Source organism: Asterias amurensis, chromosome 11 (genome assembly GCF_032118995.1).
Source record: "Asterias amurensis chromosome 11, ASM3211899v1".
Taxonomy (NCBI): Eukaryota; Metazoa; Echinodermata; class Asteroidea; order Forcipulatida; family Asteriidae; genus Asterias; species Asterias amurensis.
The window spans coordinates 6,294,431-6,319,696 of record NC_092658.1 but is presented as its reverse complement, the minus strand read 5'-3'; the positions used below and the strand labels follow the sequence as shown (position 1 = coordinate 6,319,696).

The 25,266-nt window shown below is 38.4% G+C and overlaps 3 protein-coding genes across 4 annotated transcripts in view; 1 reads left to right on the top strand and 2 right to left on the bottom strand.

Moving 5' to 3' along the window:
* Window positions 1-227: 227 nt before the first annotated feature.
* Window positions 228-9,287, bottom strand: LOC139944610 (uncharacterized). Its single transcript, XM_071941666.1, has 9 exons — window positions 9,251-9,287; window positions 8,024-8,282; window positions 5,654-6,444; window positions 5,014-5,152; window positions 3,943-4,069; window positions 3,420-3,521; window positions 2,742-2,882; window positions 2,145-2,278; window positions 228-946 (listed from the first exon to the last, which is right to left on the bottom strand). Exons 1-9 carry the CDS (start codon window positions 9,265-9,267, stop codon window positions 779-781), a joined length of 1,878 nt encoding a protein of 625 aa, XP_071797767.1. The 5' UTR covers window positions 9,268-9,287; the 3' UTR covers window positions 228-778.
* Window positions 9,288-9,343: 56 nt separating this feature from the next.
* LOC139943662 (small ribosomal subunit protein uS2-like) lies at window positions 9,344-14,405 on the top strand. The gene is made up of 7 exons (XM_071940394.1): window positions 9,344-9,430; window positions 10,725-10,892; window positions 11,162-11,280; window positions 11,635-11,880; window positions 12,244-12,372; window positions 12,914-13,063; window positions 13,658-14,405. The coding sequence occupies exons 2-7, from the start codon at window positions 10,760-10,762 to the stop codon at window positions 13,829-13,831; spliced, it is 951 nt and encodes a 316-aa protein (XP_071796495.1). The 5' UTR covers window positions 9,344-9,430; window positions 10,725-10,759; the 3' UTR covers window positions 13,832-14,405.
* Window positions 14,406-14,545: 140 nt separating this feature from the next.
* LOC139943661 (putative pyridoxal-dependent decarboxylase domain-containing protein 2) overlaps window positions 14,546-25,266 on the bottom strand; it is a 31,212-nt gene continuing 20,491 nt past the window's right edge. For both annotated transcript variants that reach the window (XM_071940392.1, XM_071940393.1), the window contains 4 exons: window positions 25,146-25,238; window positions 24,725-24,827; window positions 22,803-23,088; window positions 14,546-22,242 (listed from right to left, as the gene is read on the bottom strand). In XM_071940392.1, the coding sequence (XP_071796493.1) occupies window positions 22,167-22,242; window positions 22,803-23,088; window positions 24,725-24,827; window positions 25,146-25,238 (558 nt within the window). In that variant the 3' untranslated portion in view covers window positions 14,546-22,166. The remainder of the gene's footprint in view (window positions 22,243-22,802; window positions 23,089-24,724; window positions 24,828-25,145; window positions 25,239-25,266) is intronic.

Below are 25,266 nucleotides of genomic sequence, written 5' to 3'. Positions count from 1 at the left end.
GGATACAGACTAAGGTTAAGCGGTATTATGTAGCAACCGTATTAACATTCTCACACTTTCTCAAAGGCAAACAAAGTTTAAAAGTGCAAGTACACCAATCATACTTTAGAATACAAAAAAAGCAAAGTAACCAATCATTTTAAGAAACACAACAACTTAAAAAAAAAAACAATTTATCACACTTTTAACCAAACAAATAAATACAAATAATAATAATATTCATGTTTTATTATTTATGTCATTTTCATTTCCAAGAATCAACAATACAATTCTTACAAAAATAAACTGCAGCATTTCTAAATGCATTTTATGTTCAAACATATTCAAGTGAAGTGGCCAAGTTGTTAAATATTTATCAGAAAGATAGCATATATAACCATTCCAACAGTTTTGTCCATGTACTGCATCTCTTTGGAGATAAGTTTTATTGAACCAATCCAAATATTAAATTGTGAAAGGTGTACACCTGCTGTTAATTTCTCTCACTGATAGTTGCCAATAGAGGGCGCTGTTAAAAAAGAAACGCAATCAACCCGAGAACCAGCAGACTCCAATACTGCTATAGGCCTGGAATGAGGTGATTCCTGGTCTAGCTAGCAATCAAGTTTGATCGCTAGCTAGACCAGCATGCACCTCATTCAACAGTTAGCGATTGCGCAGTGGGTTTGTTAAAAGGTCTGTAATAGTGTTGTATGTTGAGAACACTCCCCCTTGCGATAATGGATCATGTGATGTTAAGAACAGGAGGGTCTTGAACCAAGACTAGCTGTGAGGATGATCAGGTAACATCCGCTTCACTCGAATTACCAACATTGTCTGTGATAACTGACGGGTAGAGTTGTCCACAATGACAGAGTAGACCGAACACTGATCGATAGAAGGGCACAAAGTTCCTATCAGATGGGTTCAGGGCCTCTATTATGGGTAAGATCTCTGCACCGATGAGCTGAATTGAAGCAGAGGATATAACAGTAATAACAATAATAATAATGATGATGATAAGGACGTGAAATGCGCACATATCCACCCTGCTGGGTTTTCAAGGTGCAGTAAAACCAAAAACAAAACAAACCAAAACAGACAAAACAAAATTAGCCCTTGAAAACCTGTGACATATTAACATGATTAAGATAAGTTTTGAGAATAGTGCAACCTTATTTTACCATCATTGGAAACATCCAATCATCCTCTCTCGCAATATAGTTTGCTTGGCTATGATAGTTGAACATGGGCAAAACAACAGCTTGTTAAAAAAGGCTTTTGTGCCCAGACTTAAAGGATTTTTTTGTGTAAGCTTGGTCAACTTAAGTCGCCAGTGGTAAGGAGGAGGAAATGTGTGCACTTGACTAAAGTTTCCTATGGTAAGAAAAGGGTTAAAGGCACTGAACACCTATGGTTATTGTCAAAGACCAGTATTCTCACTTGGTATATCCCAACATATGCATTAAATAACAAACCTGTAAACATTTTGACTCAATTGGTCATCAAATTTGCAAAGAAAAAACACCCTTATTACACAAATTATTTTGCTTTCAGATGCCTTAAAAAGGTTACAAGCCCGAAGGCTTTTAATATTTTAGAAATTTTCTCAATAACGCCGTTTCTCACAATGTTTTATACTATTAACAGCTCTGAAATGCTCATTACCAATTAAGTTTTTATGCCAACAACAATTTTATATAATTACCAATAGTGTCCAATGCCTTTAACTGTGAGCTGTTATGTTACTTCACAACAGAGCGCTTCCAGGTGGTCATTTAAGTGAACAATACAAGTCCCATGAACGATTTCCTTTATTGTGGACATGTTGAATGCTGTGTCCCTGCTTTGTGTTTTCAATAATACCTTCTGCAGGAAGGTTTGTGGTAACACCATGTAATGGGTGAGTTCGAATAGCTTTGACGTCATTCCAGGGGCTCACTTGGGTCAGCCCCCAGTGCCCTGCCTGTGGAATGGGTCACTTGGAGCTGGCCCAGGGTGCATAACGTCCCCACAAGAGGGCGAGTGTAATCGTTCGATTAGCTCTTGTCAGGGGCTCACCTAAATGAGCACCCCGCAGGGTCGACACGAGGAAGCTAATCGAATGCACCCAAAAAATAATCTCTAAATAAGTTGGGGTAGTTCTGAAAAGAAACATTGGTTACCTTCTCTATTTGAATTTGAAGGGCCAACCTCTGTACATCATGTTGCAGAGTGGAAAACATCTGTAGCTCTCTCAGAGTGCTGTATTCAATATTTCTGCAGTTGTCTTGACCACTGCGGATCTGGCTAACGCTGCCTGATGAAGGAAGAGACAAATTAAATCTACTTTGAATGCCATTCAGAATATTCAATGTAAGGCCAAATAAAAAAATAAAACAATTCAGCGTCCATTTTTTTCTTCAAAATGGGCTGTTTAAAAAAAAATAATAATTGGTCTGAGATCACTGTCTGAAATTTCTTCTTTATAAGAAGTGATTGCTATTCCCCGGGATGACTATTGGCCAGGATAGATCAGGCCGGGTAAAGCCATCTAAGTGTGAAAGTGCTGGCCGTTATTCCCCCGGAGTTGCCCCCGGGGAGTAGCATGAATAGAGTAATGTTTTGTAATTTTTTTTTTATGATTTGGTTGTTTACTGTCTTTGTTTTAGTTCTTTGTAATCATTTTATTGTCGGGCGCCTTTTTTTTAATATGAAAAATACGCTGTATAATTTTTCATTTTTATTAGTAGTAGTAGTAGTGTGAGAAGGTTTAACATTACCCTGAAATTGTTTGACAGGAAGGAATATTGAGATGGCTGGAGTGGAGGAGATCTCCCATTGCTGAAGTCCCTCATGGAATGGAGTTGATGACTTCGAGCTGGGGACTCGTCGGTGGTGACTTGAGAGTAACTGTTCCTCAGCTGGAATCAAAACGAGAAAAGAAAATTTGAAAACTCGAAGATATGCAATTTGACGCTGAAGTGCTTCTTGCAGAGATCTCTCATTGGAATGGAACCCAAGCCCCCTGTAGCTTAGGGCAGATGACGCAATCATAACCTTGCCTGATGAAGGAAAAAACTAAAGAGAATATTCCTTCAAGAATGTTTTTTTTAAGAAACCATAAAACACATTTAAACTGTTTAACTTGAACAAACACTGAAGGAAGATGTATCGCATTTGTATTGTTGGTTTATTCAATACTCAACAGAATTGAAAGAGATTTATCTGACTGAAAGTCAACATTTTATTTAAACAAAAACGCTCGATCGCCGGACTTGTCCAGTCCCAAGTTTACTGACCTTATGTAAAAAATAACTTTCGCTTGCGGGAACTCCAAGCCCTGATTTTTAAAAAGATGAAATAATGGATTTGGCAGTGGCTATGGCTGACTTGCTGAGCTAAAACCACAAGCCATAGCCATAGCCACAGTCGCTTAATACAGACACAGATTAACTTACCTGCAACGACATTTTGAATTTCAACTGTCAGATCATCTAGCCTTTTTCTCAAGGTCTCGGCAAGGAGTTTAACCGTATACCTACTCTCCAACGATGGTTCTTCTACGTCAAGAAAAGTGCATTCATACGATTTAATTAATTTCAATGATAAACATTAGGCCCTTGGAAAAGGGTAGGAAAACATAACCTACACATAAATTTTGTACATCTTTTTTTCAGGCTAGTTAATAACAATTTTGCCATTTTTTCTAAGAGTCCCAAAAATTGTAAATCGGATATGTTCTAAGGCCTATTAAACTCAGCTGCTCAGTACCAGCTGAAAGTTGCTTAGCGGAAATAGGTTACAGGCCAATATATTATGAAACAATACATCACTTGTGACTGGTACCCCCATTATGTTGCTATGCAGATAATTAAGTTTGCAAAGGAATTTTCAAAACAAATGTTCTACATGTACTTTGAGCAGTTTTCACCAGCGGAAAAGACAAGAATTTTTTTAATAAATCAATTTTAAGAGGTCTACCCGATTGTCGCTGATTCTGCAAAAGGGCTGTCTTCACAACTTGCAAGACATGTCGACATTCCGTGGTCAAGTTTTCTATTCTCTCTTGGACCTCTCTGAAAGATAGTGATGTCGGCGACGCCTGAAACTTTAAAATCGAAATAGAAGAGAAAAAAATAATGTAATTTTCTGTATTTTTTGTATCATACTAGCAACTAGTTTGATACTTAGTTTGGAGTAAAACTCAAGAAGAAAAAAAGATGACACAAGAATGGTACAAGAATTTTACATTCCTTTTGAATCTAATCTTACTAGATTGAAGAATGGAGGAAAACATAAAGCAGTGCAAAGCAAGGCCCAATTTTATGGCTCTGCTTACCGCCGGATTTGGCGCTTGCTATCACCATTCTCCACCTACCATGCAAGTGCCAAATTTCTGAGCGAGCTGTGTAAGTGAAGAATGCCTAGTAACTTGGAGAGTGCATGCCTACAAGGAAAAAGTCCCTGCTACTAACCCATGAAATATGCTTGATGTAATGAGAATACCCTGCATCCAAAAGCGCCGATTCTTTGCTTACGGTAAGCAAAGCCATGAAACTCGGCCTAGCACTTTAGGGGAAAACTTTTTTTTTATTTATTTTTTTATTTTTTTTATGTTTAGCAAGTTCAACCCAAACAGGCTAATATCAACTCTTGGTAAGGGGCTACGAGAAGAAAACATTTTAGATGAAATAACTCATGGGAGCTGAAAGAAAATTTTTCCGATTAACAGTCAAGATTGTACCAGACAAGGAGTTTGAACAAGATGTAGTATGTGGAATAAAGCTGTTGGAACCGCTCTTTGTTCTACATCTCAGCAAATCAAGAGTGGCGGTAAGAAGAAGCAGAGCAGAAAGCCTGGTTTCACGCTCAGACATCCTGATAGGAGGAACTTGGGGTTGATTTCACAAAGAGCCAAGATTGATCTTAACAGAAAATCAAACGTAGTTGCTTGGTAAAGTGTGATGTCACAATGCAAATCACTATGGTAATACCAACAATTTGTCATCAAAATGAAGTCAAAGCTGATTTTCAAGGAGGCTTCTTAATTACCTTTGATTCCATCCGATGCAAGAAATACTGCGAAGGCGAGGACTCCTTGACTGAATCAACTTCTGACGAGAGCTTAGATCGGAGTTTGGCGATAACGGAATAAGACTTTTTGATCTTACCAGAAACCTTCAGATCGGATCTACATATGCAAAATGTGATAACAGAAAAATTTTTCATCTATACTAGTTTTGAGTTATAGAAAAACAAGCCAGCCTGCAATGATATCATGTGGTGAATACATACACAGCACACGACATCAACCCTCCTACTGTCTGACCACTCAATATCATCACTATAGTTTGGAACGATAAATAAACAGAACCAGCCTGCAGTGTGACATCATGTGGTGAAAAAAATCTACACTGTATACAGCACACGACAGTCAACCCTCCTACTGTGTGATCATTCAATATTATCCACTGTGGTTTTGAATGAAAGACGTCACAGGGCTTTTTGTTGCAGCATATAGTATGCAGGAGTTCAGCACAAATCAACTGATGCAAATTATTCGTTGCTAGTTTGTGACTTCGAAACTCGTATGGCATTCACATTCCCAGGACAAAAGACCCGGGCTTAGACATCCTATCTACATCACACATTGAACTCTGCAAATATCTCTTGCCCGAAGACTCACACGCACCCATTCCTTTTCAGCATAAATGGCTTTGACTGCTCTTCTAGTCTACTTGTTTCATCCTTGGTAACTCCCATAATCAATGGCTTTGACGGGCCCACATCCGTCAGTTTCAGTTTTGCCGTTTTACGAGCAAGATTCTCACTTCCATTGGTCAACTGAGTATGCACTTCTCTCTCTTGTCTGCTTTTGTTTGAAAGATTCACAGAGTTTTGTTTAACCTTTTCTCTCATTCTTGGCTGATTTTCTTGGACAGTTGTGTTCACAGCAGTTCTGTTATGCTTCGTGGCAGATTGTGGGTTTCCAGTCTTAGGTTCCTCAGCTAACGTAGTGTCAACATTCACAAGTTCTTTTTCTTTGCGAACATTTAGTTGCTTCTTAATCCGGTTATTTGAAAAACCAACGTTTGCACTCCTCTGTCCAACAGCGTCTTTTTCGCTTACAGGTTTCAATTTTGAGTTTGCATTCTTGCCAGTTGCTGAAGTTGCTTTTAGTTTATTTTTGTGTTTTCCAATATCAGATGAGGAGGTTGTATAGCTGGACTTTGACGACGGACGAGGAACTTTGGCGCTATAAGCAGCTCTGGCCTGTGCTGTGCCAAGTCTTGGCTTCGTAGCTGAAGAGTTTGCTTTTTTCTCTGAAAGTTTAAGCGCATCATCTCTGAATAGTTTTTGAAGATCCGACTGGGAAATGACGGCAAACTCTTGTCCGTCGATTGTTTGACTTTTTGGTGGATTCTCTTCTTCAGGCTCTGATGTTGTTTTGTCTTCTTTATGAAGCGCCACCACAGGATTCAGCTAAAGGGGTAAACAAAACACAAGTTAAGTACAACTTTTTTATTTGATGTTTCCGTCACCTCTTGTTGTACACGTTCATACTCCAGACTTGAACCTGTGGCGTGTCCTGGCCAAGTGGTCTAGGTCACTTGACCCAAGCTCTGGTGTTGTCAGCAAATGAGTGTGGGTTTGAATCCTGGTCTGGTCATCACACTTGCCCTTGAGCAAGGCACTAATAGCCATAAATACTTTGTGAACGGTGAAGAAGAGAGTGCAATCTGCTTCACATCCTGTTGGAAGAAACCAATGCCTACATCTTTGCGTACAGTGAAGGGAAGGAGGTAACCCTCATTCAGCCCAAAGGAGTAGATGGCAATGTGCCCCTGATGACAGTTTGGTTAGACAGCCCAAATCAGTTAAAGGCAGTGGACACTATTGGTAATTACTCAAAATAATTATTAGCATAAAACCTTACTTGGTAACGAGTAATGGGGAGAGGTTGATGGTATAAAACATTGTGAGAAACGGCACCCTCTGAAGTGCCATAGTTTTCGAGAAAGAAGTAATTTTCCACGAATTTGATTTCGAGACCTGATTTAGAACTTGAGGTCTCGAAATCAACCATCTAAACACACACAACTTCGTGTGATAAAGGTTTTTTTTTTCTTCATTATTATCTTGCAACTTCCATGACCGATTGAGCTCAAATTTTCACATGTTTGTTATTTTATGCATATGTTGAGATACACCAACTGTGAAGGCTAGTCTTTGACAATTACCAATAGTGTCCACTGCCTTTAAGTGTAACCCTTACTTTGCTAGTTAAAGTGGCCGTCCGTGGCCTTGTGATGTTAGGCGATCTTTCATGAAAATATAAAAATAATCATTATCCTACAGGATAAGTTTAGTTTTAATTCTCGCTCACTCATAGTACTTGATAATTGGCAGAGGAAGTACACTGAAAAACATTCTGTTTGATACAAATTCTGCATTAAGTTTGATAAGAAACACTAATGTTAAAACCTTGTTTCATGCCTGATGCTGCACAAAGACATTTGTTGCCCCAGGGCATTGGCTTTTAACAGTCCAATAGAAATGTTCACATTTCTTGTGAAATACCACTCAGTACAATTTGTGACTGCTCAAGCAGCTTTATGAAACTGGGCCATGCTATTTTTGTTTGTGCTACCTCTGCTGTATTTTGTTTAAAACTTCAAATTTGTGTCACCAACCAAACCTGGGGCGAAATAGTCTGAACCCATTTTGACATAATGAGAAACAGTACTGATTTCTGTAGTATCCAGACTGGGAACATGACAAAGAAAGTATCAGAAAATAACAGGGCCCAATTTCATGGCTCTGCTTACCACCGTATTCTGCGCTTACGATCACGATTCCCCGCTTACGTGCAAGCGCCAAATTTCTGCGCTAGCCTTGTAAGCGTAGAATGCCTTGTAACGTTGAGTACAGACGGACAGAAGCCAAAATTCGTTGCTAACCTGTGAAATACACTTGCCATAAGCATAGAGTTCCCTGCTTCCGTAAGCGCCGATTCTATGCTTATGGTAAGCAGAGCCATGAAATTGGGCCCAGTTCTCACCTTCCGCTGAAGGTCTCGAGCCTTCTGGGCCCTGACCAACGCCAGCTCCACCTTAGCGAGAGTCTCCGCATCCTCTATTGATACAGCATCACCATGGTTACCGACACTGTTATCTGTTTGAGGGGAAGGTTTTGGTGATGGTTTTTCCTTCGGAGGCCAGGGTTGATGAAGAAGAGGGCGCAGATCCTTGCAGACTCTCTCACATAGGCTTTGGCTGGTTTCAATGCACTGGTTGACATCGGCAATTAGTTGTTCAACCCTTGTTTGGGTAAAGTAATATAAATAATTTTAATCAACAAATAGGTTAAACACCAGTTCTCACAATTCTTTTAACGTGTTATTATTTCTACAGGCAATTATCTTTCTAAAAATTTTAACAAGGGACCCTCAACAAAGTAACTATACCTTCCTGTCAGACTGTTACCTGCAGCCCAGGTTGGAATCCTCCTACTCTTATTTCTTAGGGTTTTATGTGCTTCTAGAAACTATATAAGGCTGGTTTGAGTACCTGTGCTGTGTAGTCTGTAGAGAAGACCATGAAGAAATGCAGTGGGAAAACCCACCTCGCGACTAGATAGGAACTGAGTGAAAAGCCAATTCACATGCAACACTTTCTTCCTTCCTTCCAGCCACACAATCACGTGAAAATACACCTAATGTCACGGTGTGCTTATACTGCGGAATTCTACGCTAATGGGTCATCAATGATTGAATCATGTGCACTATAAACCAAGAATTCCGCACTCATGATCATATGAGACTGAAAGTCAGGATAAAAAAACACTAACCTAAAATTGCGTCACCGTCAGACTCAAGACACATCATGATCATCGCAAAAAAATAATGCCTCCGGCCGGTTCGAATGATTTCACCACATGGACAAGCAGTGCTCCCTTCTCATTCCCACTTCGCCTTTGGACCTTTGTGCGAAATCAGCTGGGCAGTATTTCAACTATTTATTTGCATTTATCATTAATTAATATTAATTATTTTTTTTATTTTTTTATTGTTCAAACAAAATTTAGTTTTATTATTCTTAATTTAAATTAAAAAAACTATCTGCCAGCCAGGCCCAAGCCAAGGCAACTTGCCTGGCAAGGGAACTCAGCAGCCACTAGTATTAAAAATAAGTGCCCCCTAATCTCCAAAGGAAAAACTCAGTGAAAAAACACATCTTTACTTTATATTTTAAAAGAAGAACTTCTTATTCTAAATTGCAAAGCTTACCTGTCAAAACTTTCCATGGCCGAAAGCTTATCATGAAGCGCCCTCTGTTGTCCAGAAGGGGGTTGGCACATATTTTAGCTGGTACTTGGCACGCCGTAACCTCAATGGGAAAGGAACCATTCAATACGTGAACGCGCAATATCGCCCTTTTCCAACCATCTCCCATTGGCATTTGCACGTGTAAGACTTTTCCCTCAACTTTGCTGACTTATTTATGGTCGAAATTGTGAAATAAATCATGATTTGTTTGCATTTTAAAAATATTAATCATATAAAGATTTGTGTACATAAGTTTGTTGAGGGGTGCGTTGTCATTTAGGGTGATTTTTACTGAAAAGTTTGCGTGTAGGACTTGATATTATGTTGGTGGAAATTGTGAAATGATGGGCGCCCTCATCTGTTTATTTAGTAAAGCATGATCAGTTTAGATAGATTTCTAAAAATTATTTCTAAGGCCAATTGTTGCAGACTAACTTACAAAAATTCAATCAATTGGTTTTGATGTTTTGGAATTTCAGGGAATATCTGTCAGGAATAAAGTTATTTAAATTTAATGAAAATGAAATTAAATATTTGATGATGGTCATAACTTTTATTTTTCCAGTGAAGAGTATTCAGAATCAGATTCAGAATAGATCTAGCTAGCCTCTAGCTCTACCTACTCCTAGACCTAGAACTAAGCAGTTTCGTTCCACTATCGACTCCCGTAACCTCATAGGCTGACATCTCTCAAGACAACAACGAGACTGCTTTTTTTCTGGTTCTTTTTTTAAAAGTTTTATGAAGTTTTAATTTTGGCAATGCAAATCTCCTTTTTTTTTCTTTCTTTTTTTAATCTCACCGAAATTAGGCTCTTAGTGTCCTTTAAACTCTCAATGACTTGTGGGACATCCAGAGAATCCACTCCGTAATCTCAAAAATTGTTAAATTCTTACCGTAATTCAGTTCCCAAATACTCCGTTTTACCACTACACTACAATTGCCGATTGCCCCCGACGCGTCGTGAGGTATGTCACGAAACAAGATCCGTATTTTTTTCCCAGGACAAACGTGGAGAATTATCTGCACATATTCGTCCTGGAAAGAAGAGTGTGTTCCCAGACACGTGTCAATATGTTTTGTACACAAAGCACGGATCGGGTATTTTTTCTTTCCAGGATGAACGTGTGCTTTCCCATGACAAACGGGGAGAATTATCTGCACATATTCGTCCTGGAAAGAAGAGTGTGTTCCCAGACACGTGTCAATATGTTTTGTACACAAAGCACGGATCGGGTATTTTTTCATTCCAGGATGAACGTGTGCAGATAATTCTCCCCGTTTGTCATGGGAAAAAAATACCTGTCTTTGATGGAGGGGGCACTAGTAAGTATCCATATTGGTGTAAAAATAAATTTATCTTTATCTCTGATGCAAAAATAAAACCAACATCTATTGAAACTTAACTCGTTTTTTTCGTTGTTTCTTGTCGCAGGTTGATTCCCATCACTTACCAGATTCAACAGCACAATGTCGGGAAGTTTGGACATACTAGCCCTCAAGGAGGAGGACGTGACGAAGTTCTTGGCTTGTAGCACCCACATCGGTGCTAACAACTCGGACTTTCAGATGCTACAATATGTGTACAAGGTCAAGTCAGACGGTAAGACACTAAGAGAAACTCTCCACTGGACGTCTCTCGTCTAGATCTAACATTCATTTATTAATATTGGTTGAGAATCCAAGGATTCTCTGAAAAGCAAACTTACGCCTATTACTATCCAAGAACCTCATGGAGAGAAGACTAGGAAGGAAGATTCAGTGTAAGCCAAGTAATTTGTTTGAAATTCTGGTGACTTCCCATTTCTAAAAAGAAACTGTCCTGTGGAAGAAGAAACAAAAGTTAATTGATCACTGTGATTGACTTTACAGGTAGCCACATCATCAATCTGCGCAAGACTTGGGAGAAGTTGATGCTCGCTGCCCGTTGCATTGTGGCCATTGAGCACCCAGCAGATGTCTGCGTCATCTCAGCTCGCCCCTATGGACAGGTGACTGGCACTTTGTAATCATTCAGGGATGAGTTGAGAGAAGTTTCAGGTTTTTATCCAAATTCAGACTTTTTTAGAGTCTGCCTGGTATATCAGTAAAACCTGTATAGCAGAAAAAGCAGTCTTTAAAAAAATAAAAAAGGGCTCTTTGACCTATTTCTCCAGTGCTGAGGATACTGTTCCCCAAAGCTCCTTTGAATATGTAACTCCAGGGCTTATTTAAGGGTGGACATGCCATCATTCCATAGTACCTCCTCAGATCTGGAGCCCAGTGTCAGACTATTTTGACCGACACTAGTCATGAAGTACTTGTTTCAACTTCATTTATTCCCTAATGTTAATTTATTCCACCAGCGTGCCATCCTGAAGTTTTCCACCCACACCGGTGCCACCCCGATTGCGGGACGTTTCACCCCCGGTACCTTCACCAATCAGATCCAGGCAGCGTTCCGTGAGCCCCGTCTGCTGGTGGTGACCGACCCACGCACTGACCACCAGCCGGTCCTGGAAGCATCGTACGTGAACATCCCAGTCATCGCGCTGTGTAACACCGACTCCCCACTCCGTCATATCGACATCGCTATCCCATGCAACAACAAGGTGAGCTAATCCTAGACCTCAGGACTGTGTCGTGACGATCAGGGAACGGCTAACCTCAAAACACTGATTGCATTTCATTGCTCCAGTGAGAAGGATAACAACAAGAGTTTCCTACAACAGACTTCTTGTGTTTTGCCAAAAGTTGTTGGAAAGAAGCTTTGTGTAGCAACCGAACATATGTCTTTGGCAAGACGATCTGGGTTTTTGTAAACATACGTTTCTCACAATACTTTATACTATCAACAGCTCTTCATTACTCATTACCAAGTAAGCTTTTATGCTAAAAATTATTTTGAGTAATTGCCAATAGTGTCCAGTGCCTTTAAAATTATTTTGCTCTTGTTTCCTTTTTGCGTTGTACAGGGTCCCCAGTCTATCGGTCTGATGTGGTACCTGTTGGCCCGTGAGGTACTGCGCCTTAGAGGTACCATCAGCCGTGACATCCCTTGGGACATCATGGTGGATCTCTACTTCTACAGGGATCCCGAAGAGGTAAGCTTCAGAATAATTACCTTCACTTGAAAATCGTGATACAGAGCAACATTGTCACGGTTCTCCACATGCATAAGCTAGCATCATCGGTGTAAATTTCAGCGGATATGCAAACAAAAATTATAAATAACTTTTGTCAATTGCTAGTTTCACAAAAGGGCTTCTTAAAGTGCTCTAACATCATTACACCTGGTCACTGAGCCTTAACTCCTTCCTTAAACCATCTCGGCTCCGTGGGAAGTAAACAGCCTGTGCAACAAATTATGCGCTACTATAGCTAAATAAATCACAAGAACCATATATGCCCCCACAGGTACCCATTTACCCCTGGGTGGAGAGAAGCAATAATACTTAAGTGTCTTGCTCAGGATAACAAGTGTCACGACCGGGACTCAAACCCACACTCTGCTGAACAGAAACACCAGAGCTTGAGTTCGGTGCTCTTATCCGGTTGGCCACGACGACAGACCAGTATCACTCGGTATCATTATCAATTGAATGTATTTGTACTACTTTCCTGTCTTTGCTATATTTCTTTCAGGCCGAGAAGGAGGAGCAAGAGGCTCGCGAGAAGGCCCAGGCTAAGGAGGAACCCCAGGCACCTTACCAGGACCAGTGGGGAGCCCAGGGAGATGTTCCTGCCCTTCCCGCTGCTCCTCAAGACCAGGCTGGTGGTGTCAAGGTTACCGATGTGAGTCTATTTCAAGTCTCTCATAGTTTAACAGTGAATGATTTCTCCGTTTTTAAATGGAATTCCCAGGATGTTTTTCCCCTCTAAAAATACAGTTTTCCCTTTTTTTTTTCATTTATTTTTTCCCCAAATTTTGAGATAACAAAAACGAATTTAAAACCATATACAACGCCCAAGATTGCAAAGTACAGCTTTTAAAACCAAAGATAAATGTTAATATTGGGCTTCACGCTGGCAAGTTTGCGAGCGCACAGGCTTTCAAGAGTTTTTTTTTTTTTTTTTTTCAACCTATCACATCCCCGAGTTAACGAAACATGAACAAATTTTAATATTCCGAATAAAAGACTAAAGATGCTACAAATAGTTTTGGCTTCGCACTTTGTTTTAACAGAAATGGTCACCTCTGAACAGGTTTCCATGATGTGCCTCCTATCTACATATTTATTTTGTGTTTTGAAGTCGGAAGTTGTCAATCTGTTGCTTTGAAATCTTTAACAAAATATTTTTAGGGTAAAAGTTTGGGTATCAATCCCATCTTTCCTGTCACCATGAAAAATCTAACAACTTTTGCTCTCTTTGCTTTTATTTCCACAGTGGGCTGCAGAGTCCATGACAGTCCCAGCTGTACCCATGCAGCAGGGCTTCACCAAGGGTGACGACTGGGCTACAGCCGACCCCGCTGCCAAGGACTGGTCTGCTACCAACCCCGCCCCTGCTGCACCCAATACTGGTGACTGGGGTGGTGCCGGAAACAAAGACTGGAACTAGAACCAAAACATTAAACCCTCCATCTCTCTCAATCACTGAACCATAAAACAAATCTCTGGAACTTAAAAACCTTGGAGACGCAGGATTTCTCTCTTGGAAATGAAACTTGAAAGTCGTCTTAAAACTTAATTTCAAAATCTGTTACAGTTGGATGATGTTACATAAAATAAATGCCAAGATGAAGTGGATGTCAAACCCTAGCTAAAAACACTTCTCTAAACAGTGCTTTGACTAAGTCTCAGGCCTGATACTTCATGGAGGCAAGGGAGGTAATCGCCTCTGTTGCCCCTGGTCATTTTGCCTTGGTGCCCCTTGAATGCTCCAATAGAAATTATAATTCCCTCATAGAGGTGCCATGGCTTAGTGACATTGCCCTTTCAAAAAACTGAAGCATCAGGCTTGAAGATTAATAAGAAATAACTCTTGAGTTAAGTCATTTCTCCCGTTAGTTCTTAAGAGAATGTTTAGATTAGGAGGAGGGTTAAAGAAGTTGGTCACGTCCTCCTGAATTGAGAGGAAGAATTCCTGAGGTTACTGCTTCGATGAGGCAAATAAAATGAAACCAAACATTTAATCTTGTGTAGTTTTTGTGTCTTTATTATAAGTTTTGTCATGTCCCATAGAAACAATACCAGAGGTAGACCGTGTAACTTCTGTTGACTACAAAAAGTGACTTTGTACGTTCCAGTGCTTTATACTACACTGGTCATGTAAGAAATTGGGCATTTTGTATCATAATTACAACCCAAATTCAAGTTATGAAAATAACAAGTTTTTGAGATGTGCCCTGCTTCTATATCACTTGATAACAATCAGATGGTACAATCCCGGTAAAAGGTAAACAATGAATGTTTTCTTCAACTGAGCTGTATTCAAATCGTGCCTGCATGAACAAAGTCTAAGTTATGGTCTAATAGTGTTCAGTCTTTTTGTTTATTCACTAAAGTAAAAATCGTATAACTTTGGAAAACTACAAAATTATCCCAAAACAATTAATATCCCTTTAAGGCTATTCCCAACAAGTAATCAGAGCTGCCGACTAGTCCTATATTCTGCAGAAAGTTCCCTGAAAAAACACAAATCTTTCCATGTTCTCCGACTGACAGAAAAGTTTCCCTGATTGTCGAAAGTTTTTCCTTATTTTGTTGAATGTAGTTCTAAATATCTCCCCGATAACAGTAGTACAAAATCTCCTTGATTGCTAATGCTGGCAGCTCTGCATAGTTGTTAACTGCACCCTAAATAACGGACTATTCCCAGTCCTTTATTAACATAATAATATCATATGGTTGTCCAAGGCATGATGTTCTTCCCACTTCAGCCGAATTTCAGATATCGTTGCCCTTTGATAAATCAGAAAAACTGTGATTAAAAACCTACATTATATTTAATTTGATCAGCCCTTGTACTTAAATAAGAAAATTCCTACAAGTTGTTTCTCCCCCAGGACCAAATATCATGCCTGGGTTGCTCTTAACCTTCCACCGAATAATTATTCCATTCATAAATTCACCGTAAAGAAAAAGACTATCTTACAGAAAAATATTAAGCACATGGCATGTCAGGGGTCATTCATAAAGCTGTCAACGAGGGCGTGTCCAAATAAGTCATTAGCGAGCTAGATTTGAATAATGTCTAATACAACGACTTGCTTGATTACCAGTTGCCAATGAAATTTGAATTCCTGATACTATAGAGGGTGCGTTCGATTTAGCTTGCACGTGTAAGTAAAACTTGCAAGAGAGAATTCGATTAGCCATCACGTGATACTCGTGTCTGCCCCGGCGTCAGCCACCACAGACCCAGCGGGTCTGTGGCAGATGGCATGGGCTCTTAGTAAAATCGACCCCAGGTGTAATGACTTAGTTGCCGGCTGCAGGCGTACCATAACAAGATGGTGGGGGAGAAGTTGAGTTAGCCTGTCTCAAATAATTTGACATAGCCACATTCTCTATAGTCTGAGGAATTCAAACTTAACTCAGGTTTAACAACAAAATTGATAGCAGCAACATGCGACTAAGCAAGTAAATACATGTATACCAGACATTCATATCCAACTGTAACTCGCAAATAGCTTATTGGTGTCTACAATGGTTGCTCTAGACATCCTGTGTTCCAACGCTTGCTCATGTAACAAACAAGCAGCAGCCCAAAATTTGGACAGAGCCTAAACAGAGAATACAATACTTAGCAAAGAATAAACTATACATAATAGTAAACTTGCGGGTACAACTTTTCTCTTTTGAGGGAGTGTTTGCTCTGAAAAGAGACAGTTTGGTCTCAATGTTTTAAACAGTATACTCTGCTCATCTTCAGGAGAAAATAGCAAAATAGCAAGTTTCCTTGCTAACAAACGGATGAGTTGAACTTAAAAAGTGCTAAAAAAACACTTTTTTTTTACAGAGCGTAACAAATTTGTGCCACTGGCTTCATAAAATACTTGAAACCTGAATATATTATACATTTTTTGTACTTTGGGGTGTGGTCTCTCAGTGAAGGTTTAACAATTCTATTTCATGTACAATTGTTTTAATTGCAGCATTAATTCTGAGAAACAATTCTAAATTAAAGGCAAAGTTTACCATTGGTTTTTGGAACTGTTTAATTGTTTTAATCCTAGATATAAATGTAGATGTACAGTAAAACTAACCTGTGAAAATTTCATTTCAAAATGTGGTATAATTTTTTTCAATAATTGCCTTAAAGGCAGTGGACACTATTGGTAGTTACTCAAAATAGTTATTATCATCAAACCTTTCTTGATTTCAAGTAATGGGGAGAGGTTGATAGTATAAAACATTGTGAGAAACAGCTCACTCTGAAGTGCCGTAGTTTTCGAGAAAGAAGTAATTTTCCACGAATTTGATTTTGAGACATCAGATTTAGAATTTGAGGTCTCGAAATCAAGCATCTGAAAGCACACAACTTTGTGTGACAAGGGTGTTTTTTCCTTTCATTATTATCTCGCAACTTCGACGACCAATCAAGCTAAAATTTTCACAGGTTTGTTATTTTATGCATATGTTGAGATACACCAAGTGAGAAGACTGATCTTTGACAATTACCAATAGTGTCCAGTGTCTTTAATCTGAAGCAGTGTCCACTCAGGAAGAATAATTCAGAATTGGAATACACGATCTGAGAAATGTTTAATGCATGACAGGTTTCTCAGATTGAATTTTTCTGAATTTTCTTCTCTAAAACCACATTCCTTAGAAGAGAATCTCGTTTTCAAAATTGTATACATTATCAGCAGCTGCAGTGCTTTCCTTTAAAGCCATTATACATGTACACTTTCGAAACAGAAAAAAAAATAAAAGTTCACTGATTTACAAATAACTTACAGGGTTTACAGAAGGTAATGGTAAAAGACTTCTCTTGAAATATAATTCCATGAAATGCTTTACTTTTTGAGAAAACATTGAAACAATTATCAATTCTCGATATCGAGAATTACGGATTTATAGTAAACACATGGCATGACACGGCGAAACGTGCGAAAACAAGAGTGGGTTTTCCCATTATTTTCTCCCGACTCCGATGACTGATTGAGCCTAAATTTTCACAGGTTTGTTATTTTATGTATAAGTTGTGATACACGAAGTGTGGGCCTTTGGACAATACTGTTTACCGTAAGTGTCCAATGGCTTTAAGAAAGCTTTTATGGTAAGTAATTTTTGGAGTAATTACCGTAAATATTCGTCCTCTATATAAGACAAATCCGTGGAATGTTAATACATTCAAGGTGTGTTTGTTTGTTTGTTTGGATGATCTTCCAATCAAGGGAATGGACCCTTTTCATGAAATATGCTAATTACATTCACTCATGCGTATAGACCCTGTTGGTTGGCAAACGCCAAAGAGTTGTGCACTAAGCAGACACACAATTGCCATTAGCCATGTACAAAACAGCGCAATGTTCCCTCATTTTTGCCAACCAAAATGTTAGTGCGCACACGCTATGTACAATTTACGTATTTCATGAAAAGGGTCCATTCAGCAAACTTCCACAACGCCAAGCTGGCAATAGCAATCTCTCTCACAAACATTGGTTTAACATCTATGATTTTGAATTGCACAAATCAAGAAATTGTAATTCAGTAACTAGATGACAATATGTATTTTAGTCATTGTGAAAACAGCGGTTAGCTTGTTAGGATTCGAACCCACAATCTTATTGCAAGTCCAGCAGTCTATCCACTTGACCAAAGTGACTCAAGAAGTTCACGCACAACTAAAAAACTGCAACAGATAAAAAAACTCTTGCAAAATGTATCAATGCAATTCATGAAAACTTCAACCAAGTTTCTACTAACAACAAATAATAGAACACAAACTAATAACAGCCATTGGAATATATATAATTCCTTCATTTTTGTATATATTAAATTAAAATTCAAAAAGAAAAATTCCAGAATTGTCATTAAATAGCCAATACCATACATATGTGTAAAATTTATCTTCAGTATAAATTACTAACAGGTGAGGGTTTGCGGTAGCACCATGCGTAAAACTCATTTGAGTATGTTTGGTTCTTCTCAAAACTAAACACTATTCAAAAGAGATTTACACATGGTGCTACTGTTCTGCGACAACCCATATGGGTGTTTGTACATGTCTACGATCATACAGATACAGATACTACAAACCTCACCTGAATATAGTCCCACCATGCAAATGAGCCATTTGCCAGTTTGATTTGAATGATGTCTGGTACAATGACTTGCTTAGTCACAAGTCACCGCTTACATTTGAATTCACCAGACTATAGAGACAGTTGCTAATGTCACATGATTAGGCGACAAGCTTTTGTAAAGCAACCCCCAGATGAGCAAACCCTGGTACCATTGTGAACTACACATCTATTTAGAATTGTGTATGGGTGTTCACTGTTTCTCGTGACTATAGCTTGCCGATAATTATGTGACTTTAGCAACTGAATCTATAGTCTGAGGAATTCAATCTTAAGTGGTGACTTTTGTGATCAAGCAAGTCATTGTACCAGACAACATTCAATTCTAACAAGAAAATTGCTCATTGTCAAATCCTACTTACAAATTATAATAGCAGGGAAAGGTACAAATTGGCATAAGTTATTTACTACTCTAACAAAATGGCTATACAAAAATAAGCATTTGGAATGACAAGATTTCGATAAAATGTACAAATGCATTGCACAAGTGGCTTTTTTTCCCCTTTAAAACAAGAAAAACAAATTTGCAGACAAACCCGAGAAGGGCTGGAACATCAAGCAAAGCAGAAAACTACAAATAGTGGATAAAGATACAAATAAAAATCTTGCCGAATAATATTTAAATTAATAAAAAATAATCTCTTTCATATGTACCAAACACGTACATTTGATTGGTCGAACACAAATCACATTGCATCCACAATTTAATATTGGAGTCCAATATGGGTATGTATAGGATGCTATGTAGTATACCCCAATCATTGTGTCATGGGGACAAGGTTGGAGTCGTTCATGTTATTCAAAAGGATTTTTTCCTGGGGTCAGCGAATTTTTGTATGTTTTTGGTGTTTACTGTGAACCAGTTTCAAATGACAGAGATCCAAGTTGGGGTTATATGAAGCAAATATTGAATGCGTTTCATTCGTCACAGAATATAATCACTTGGTGAAATCAGGCTTTTATATTTCACACCGCTTAGTATAGTGAAACGGAAAAGTCCAGATTACCTGGCGACTATTTTGCTACAATGCACTCATTATGCATCCAATATTTGTATACCGGGTAATCATATTTTGGTACGATTTCATTTACTAAACAAACATTTAAAAGCCAAAACTAAGTTTTAAAATTTTTAACTTTTAACTATGAGAAACGAACTAACTCATATATTTAACATTGTGTTTAAACACAGGACTACAACTAAACATTTTATAAACAAATTCAAATCAACAAATTTAAATAAATAACATTTAATGATCAAACTGCTGCTGGTCATGCTGGTATTTATACACTCTTTGAATCAAGATAATGTACAGCAATGGTAATGTTACCAAACTGCTGTTGGTATGTGTACACTCTATGAATCACATTACCATTGCTGTACCTTATATTGAATCAAGATAAGGTACATCAATGGTAATGTTACCAAACTGCTATTGGTATATGTATACACTCTTTGAATCAAGATAAGGTACAGCAATGGTAATGTTACCAAACTGCTATTGGTATATGTATACACTCTTTGAATCAAGATAAGGTACAGCAATGGTAATGTTACCAAACTGCTGTTGGTATGTATACACTCTTTGAATCAAGATAAGGTACAGCAATGGTAATGTGACCAAACTGCTAATGGTATGTATACACTCTTTGAATCAAGATAAGGTACAGCAATGGTAATGTTACCAAACTGCTGTTGGTATGTATACACTCTTTGAATCAACATAAGGTACAGCAATGGTAATGTTACCAAACTGCTGTTGGTATGTATACACTCTTTGAATCAAGATAAGGTACAGCAATGGTAATGTTACCAAACTGCTAGTGGTATGTATACACTCTTTGAATCAAGATAAGGTACAGCAATGGTAATGTGACCAAACTGCTAGTGGTATGTATACACTCTTTGAGTCAAGATAAGGTACAGCAATGGTAATGTTACCAAATTGCTGTTGGTATGTATACACTCAATGAATCAAGATAAGGTACAGCAATGGCAATGTGACCAAACTGCTGCTGGTATGTTCGCATGTTAGCAACTAATGCTTAATGTTAGTTCACATTCATCAAAACGCTTTAATTATCAATATCAATAATACTATTAACTTTGGTTTTAACCAAAATTAATATTCTTTATTCCGATGCAAATTTAACATCATTACTATAATTTTAATTTAAATTCTTTAATTTTCAAAATCTTCAGTGTTTTTGTTGTCGTTATATATAAGAAAACGACGATAGAGATGCATTTAATTGTTTTGTAATATCAAATGTATGAACTTGGTCTAAACAGTAACTACAACAGCAGATTGATTTTTCTTTTCTCTTGACCAAGTTTATCACCAGCAAGCATCTGAGAGCGGATATTTTAGGAGTGATCATTGCAAGTCGTGGTTGAGCAGCTTAGAGCACCGGACTCAAGCTATGGTGTTTCTGATCAGCAGAGTGTGGGTTCGAGTCCCGGTCATGACATTTGTCACTTCGTCCTTCGGATGGGGCGTAAAGTTGTTGGTCCTGTGTGTTGTTTAGCACATGTAAAATAACCCAGCGCATTTATCGTAAAGAGAAGGGGCTCGTCCCTGTGTTCCTATTATATGCAGCATTATATGCCACAGAACCTTGTAAAATCCTTACAAGGTGCTATAAAGTAAAAAGTCTCTTACTTCAAAACGTAGCTCCACATACTTGTAGGCAAAACATACTAAGCGCTTTGATACGCCCCCTAGGGGTGTGATAAAGCGCTCTATAAGAACCCGGTATTACGTTTATTATCAAAACCAATTTCAATCAAGTAGCATTAAGCTTCCATTAACTAATCGAAGTTGATGACACATTCATTCATCGTTTTCCTACAATCCAGCTACAAAAAAATAAATATCCCTTTTACATCTTAATAACTACATCTGTACAGAGAGAAGACCTCTTCATTTTATGACAAATTACTTCAGGAAAACTGAAAACCACAAACAAATATTTCCCCCGCCGTTCATAACAAAAATTGCAGGTATTTCTAATATGGACATTAAGTACTCGCTTGGATCTTAAAACAATACAATTCCACCAATGTCTGTATTTCATTTTGAACTGTAAAATTATCAATGTAACTTTTTATAAGACACAGAATATTCTCCAAGACACGTCAAAGGTAAGCGTGAAATGTTCTCACCTGATAATTTGTGTGTTTACTTTTAGTTCATTTAGAATCATTATCACTGTTCGCATTAAGAAAAGAAATACAAAAAAAATCCCATAAAATTTAAATATCATATTGCTCTAGCAAATAAACTTCACAAATCAGGGCCCATTCTCATGGCTCTGCTTATCGCCGAATTTTGCACTTACGATCACCATTCGCCGCTTACGTGTAAGCGCCAACCATCTGCGCTAGTTGTGTAAGCGTAGAATGCCTAGTAACAGGAAATACGCACATACACAAGCCAAAATTCCCTGCTCACCTGTGAAATACGCTTATGAGGTAATCACAGAACTCCTTGCTTCTGTAAGCACCGATTCTTTGCTTACGGTAAGCAGAGCCATGAAATTGGGTCCAGATATACAGCTTTGTGACTTTTGACCCAGGTTTTTTTCCTGAACAATTTCACTCCGCCTGAAACGATCTTACAATGAGATGAAATTGTTTCTTTATTTTTGGTCACTGTCATCTTCATTCTCGACGGCCGACTCTTCGATGTCTTCCTGGGTTACCTCTTGAAAGCTACTGTTGACGTGAATAGAAAAGAAAAAAAACTTTACAAAAACGAACAAGAGGGGAAGAGAACAAGGTAGGATCTATATATCTTGTTGATTCTGGCGCTACATAAATGTCTTCTGATTGATAGATCTATCCAAAAGTGACACATTGCTTTGGATCGGGCGGGTTGGTCCATGAAAAGTGTTTGAAACCGTTTGTTATAAAATGCATATGGTTAGAAAGGTGTTTTTAAAGTAGAATATAATAATCCACACAATAATGCCTTGAACTTGCGTGGTTTTCCTGTTATTTTACATACTAAAATGGTAGGAAAAAAAGTTGCTTCCACAAAATGGCGCGTCGTGTTAGTTCACAACAAATAAGGAAACCAATGCAATTTCGAAGCATTGTGTGGATCATAATATTCTACTTTCAAAACATCTTTCCAACCATATGCATTTTATAACAAACGGTTTCAAATGCTTTTCATGGACCAACTTGACTGATCCAAGGCAACGTTGTCCCTACAATGTTTCTAATTACTACCGAGTAGTGTTTTTTTGTCTTCTTCCTAGTGTTGGTCTGACCTTGCTGTGGTGACAGTGCTGCTACTACTCCCAGTCATCTCCAATCCCTGAGGTTGCACCAACTCCTCTAAATCCTTCTTCTGAACCCTCTGCTGATCCTCGCTGTCACCCTGCACTGACCCCTCAGTGTCGCTGAAGTGATGGCTCTGTATGGAGTTCGGGGTGAGGGGTGTGGTGGGTGTGGAGCGGGGTTTACGAGGGGCGGAGGGCCTGGGAGGGGTGGAGGTTTTCTCTTCCTGGACCTGCATGTGGAGTTTGTAGGTGTTCTCTGTGCTCTCCAGTGAACCTGGGTCAAATTTCAGACCAAAGCAATCATTAATTATCAATATTAAGAAAGACAAACTGATTACAGTACTGTTCCTAACCAGATCAGGAAAGCATTGAACAATGACAACAGTTTAAAAAGTAGGGTTCGAAACTTGACATGGTGGAGATACAATCTCATAAGGTTTGCCCAGGGCGTTAACTGATAATAATAATAAATAAACAGCTCTAATATAGCGCTTTACAAGAAAAACAACAATACAAAATACCAATAATACAAATCAAAAATTAAAGATCAGCATAAACACAAAAGGCAGCGAAAAACAACAGAGAACTTATTGAATAAATACGTGTTCAGCAGTGACTTGAACTGATTTTCATTAATAATACATTACTTACTTTCTGCTTGTTCTGTTTCTGTTTCTGTTGTTCAGTTGGTCGCAGTATGATTCTATTGTGGTTTATTATATTATTAATTATTTATAGCAATTTTTTAAACATAAATTAATCTGATTTTCAGTTAAGTTTATTTGTTATTGTGTGTGTGCATAGTGAATTTCCTCCACGGTTAAGGACCATTAAAGTTAAATTAATTGAAATTGTAACACCTTGTACACTTATAAGTAGATTTAAAATTTTGCAAGGTGGAAATACAATATAGTACGGTCTGCTGTAACTGCATGTACATAATCTCTAACCAGACATAAAAACAAGAAAATAAAAAATACTTCTTCAGAAACAAAAACAGTCATAGAAGGAGGTGGTGCATCAAAAGACATAGTATTACCAATATCTTACAAACTTTTCACACATGCGTACAATTTTTTAAAATGATGCACAAAATAATAAAACAAAACATTAATATTGTTATCATACAATCATCTTTTACAAATAATAATAACATTAATAATCTGTTTTTATATAGGGCTTTGTCACAACCAATACGCTTCAGACATTATTACTCCTGGTCACTGGGCTATATATTTCATTCCTAAAACCATCTCAGCTCCCAGGGGAGTATACAGCCGGTGCTGCGAGTTACCGTGCTCCAAGCTAATCATGCACATAAACCATCTCTGCCCTCACAGGTACCCATTTTAAAGGAACAGGTTGCCTTGGATCAGACGAGTTGGTCTATAAAAAGCGTTTGAAACCGTTTGTTATGAAATGCATATGGTTGGAAAGATGTTTTAAAAGTAGAATATAATGATCCACACAAGTATCCCTCAAAATTGCACGGTTTTCTTTTTACGTCGCGAACTATCACGGTCGACCATTTATGGTAGTCAAAATTTTGACTCCCATAAATAGCCGACCGTGATATTGGACAAGGTAAAAAAAAAAACACGCAATTTCGAGGCATATTTGTGTAGATCATTGAATTCTACTTTTACATCATCTTTCTAACCATATGCATTTTATAATAAACGGTCATAAAACCCTTTTCGAAGACCAACTCGATCGATCCAAGGCAACGTGTTCCTTTAACCCTGGGTGAAGAGAAGCTCATGGACACAAGTGTCACGACCGGGGTTTGAACCCACATCCCGTTGACTCAACCACCAGAACTTGTGTCCAATGCTCTTATCCGCTCGGCCACGACACCTAATACTAAATAGCGCCCTTCCCCGCAACGTCTAGCAATATCCAAGACTTACCTGAAGTAAGATTGAGCGATCTGCCTCGAATGGTTGCCTCCTTAGGGGGCGGGGAAAACCAATTTAAAAGGGAGGACACAACGGGCATCTGACGTAGCACACCCTGTTGATAAAAAAATGTTACATATAAGTCTTTACTTTCCTATAACTTCACATGTAATTCTGTGTCGTGACTCCATTACCACAATAATCAGCGTTGCGCCACTTTTGGGAGTCCTTAAAGGGTTTGGGTATTTTTTTCACCACAAAACACAAATGTCCACAGATTTATGATAAACAGACACTTGCTTTGTTCTTTCTTGCCTTTCTGATTATTGTTGGCTTTTATTATTTGCCTGTCTTCGATTGCTGTCTAATTACTTTGTTGCTTAGCCAAAATGGCTTAGCTGTTAAGCATTTGATTATGACTAAGCATATATACCTCCTCCAAGAGTTTGTTCTCATTCTCCTGTTCCAACGCCTTCTGTGCATCCAGAATCCCCTTCAAGACAACATCAGCCATGGACTCAAGGAACTAGACAAGATAATAATAAAAATAATAA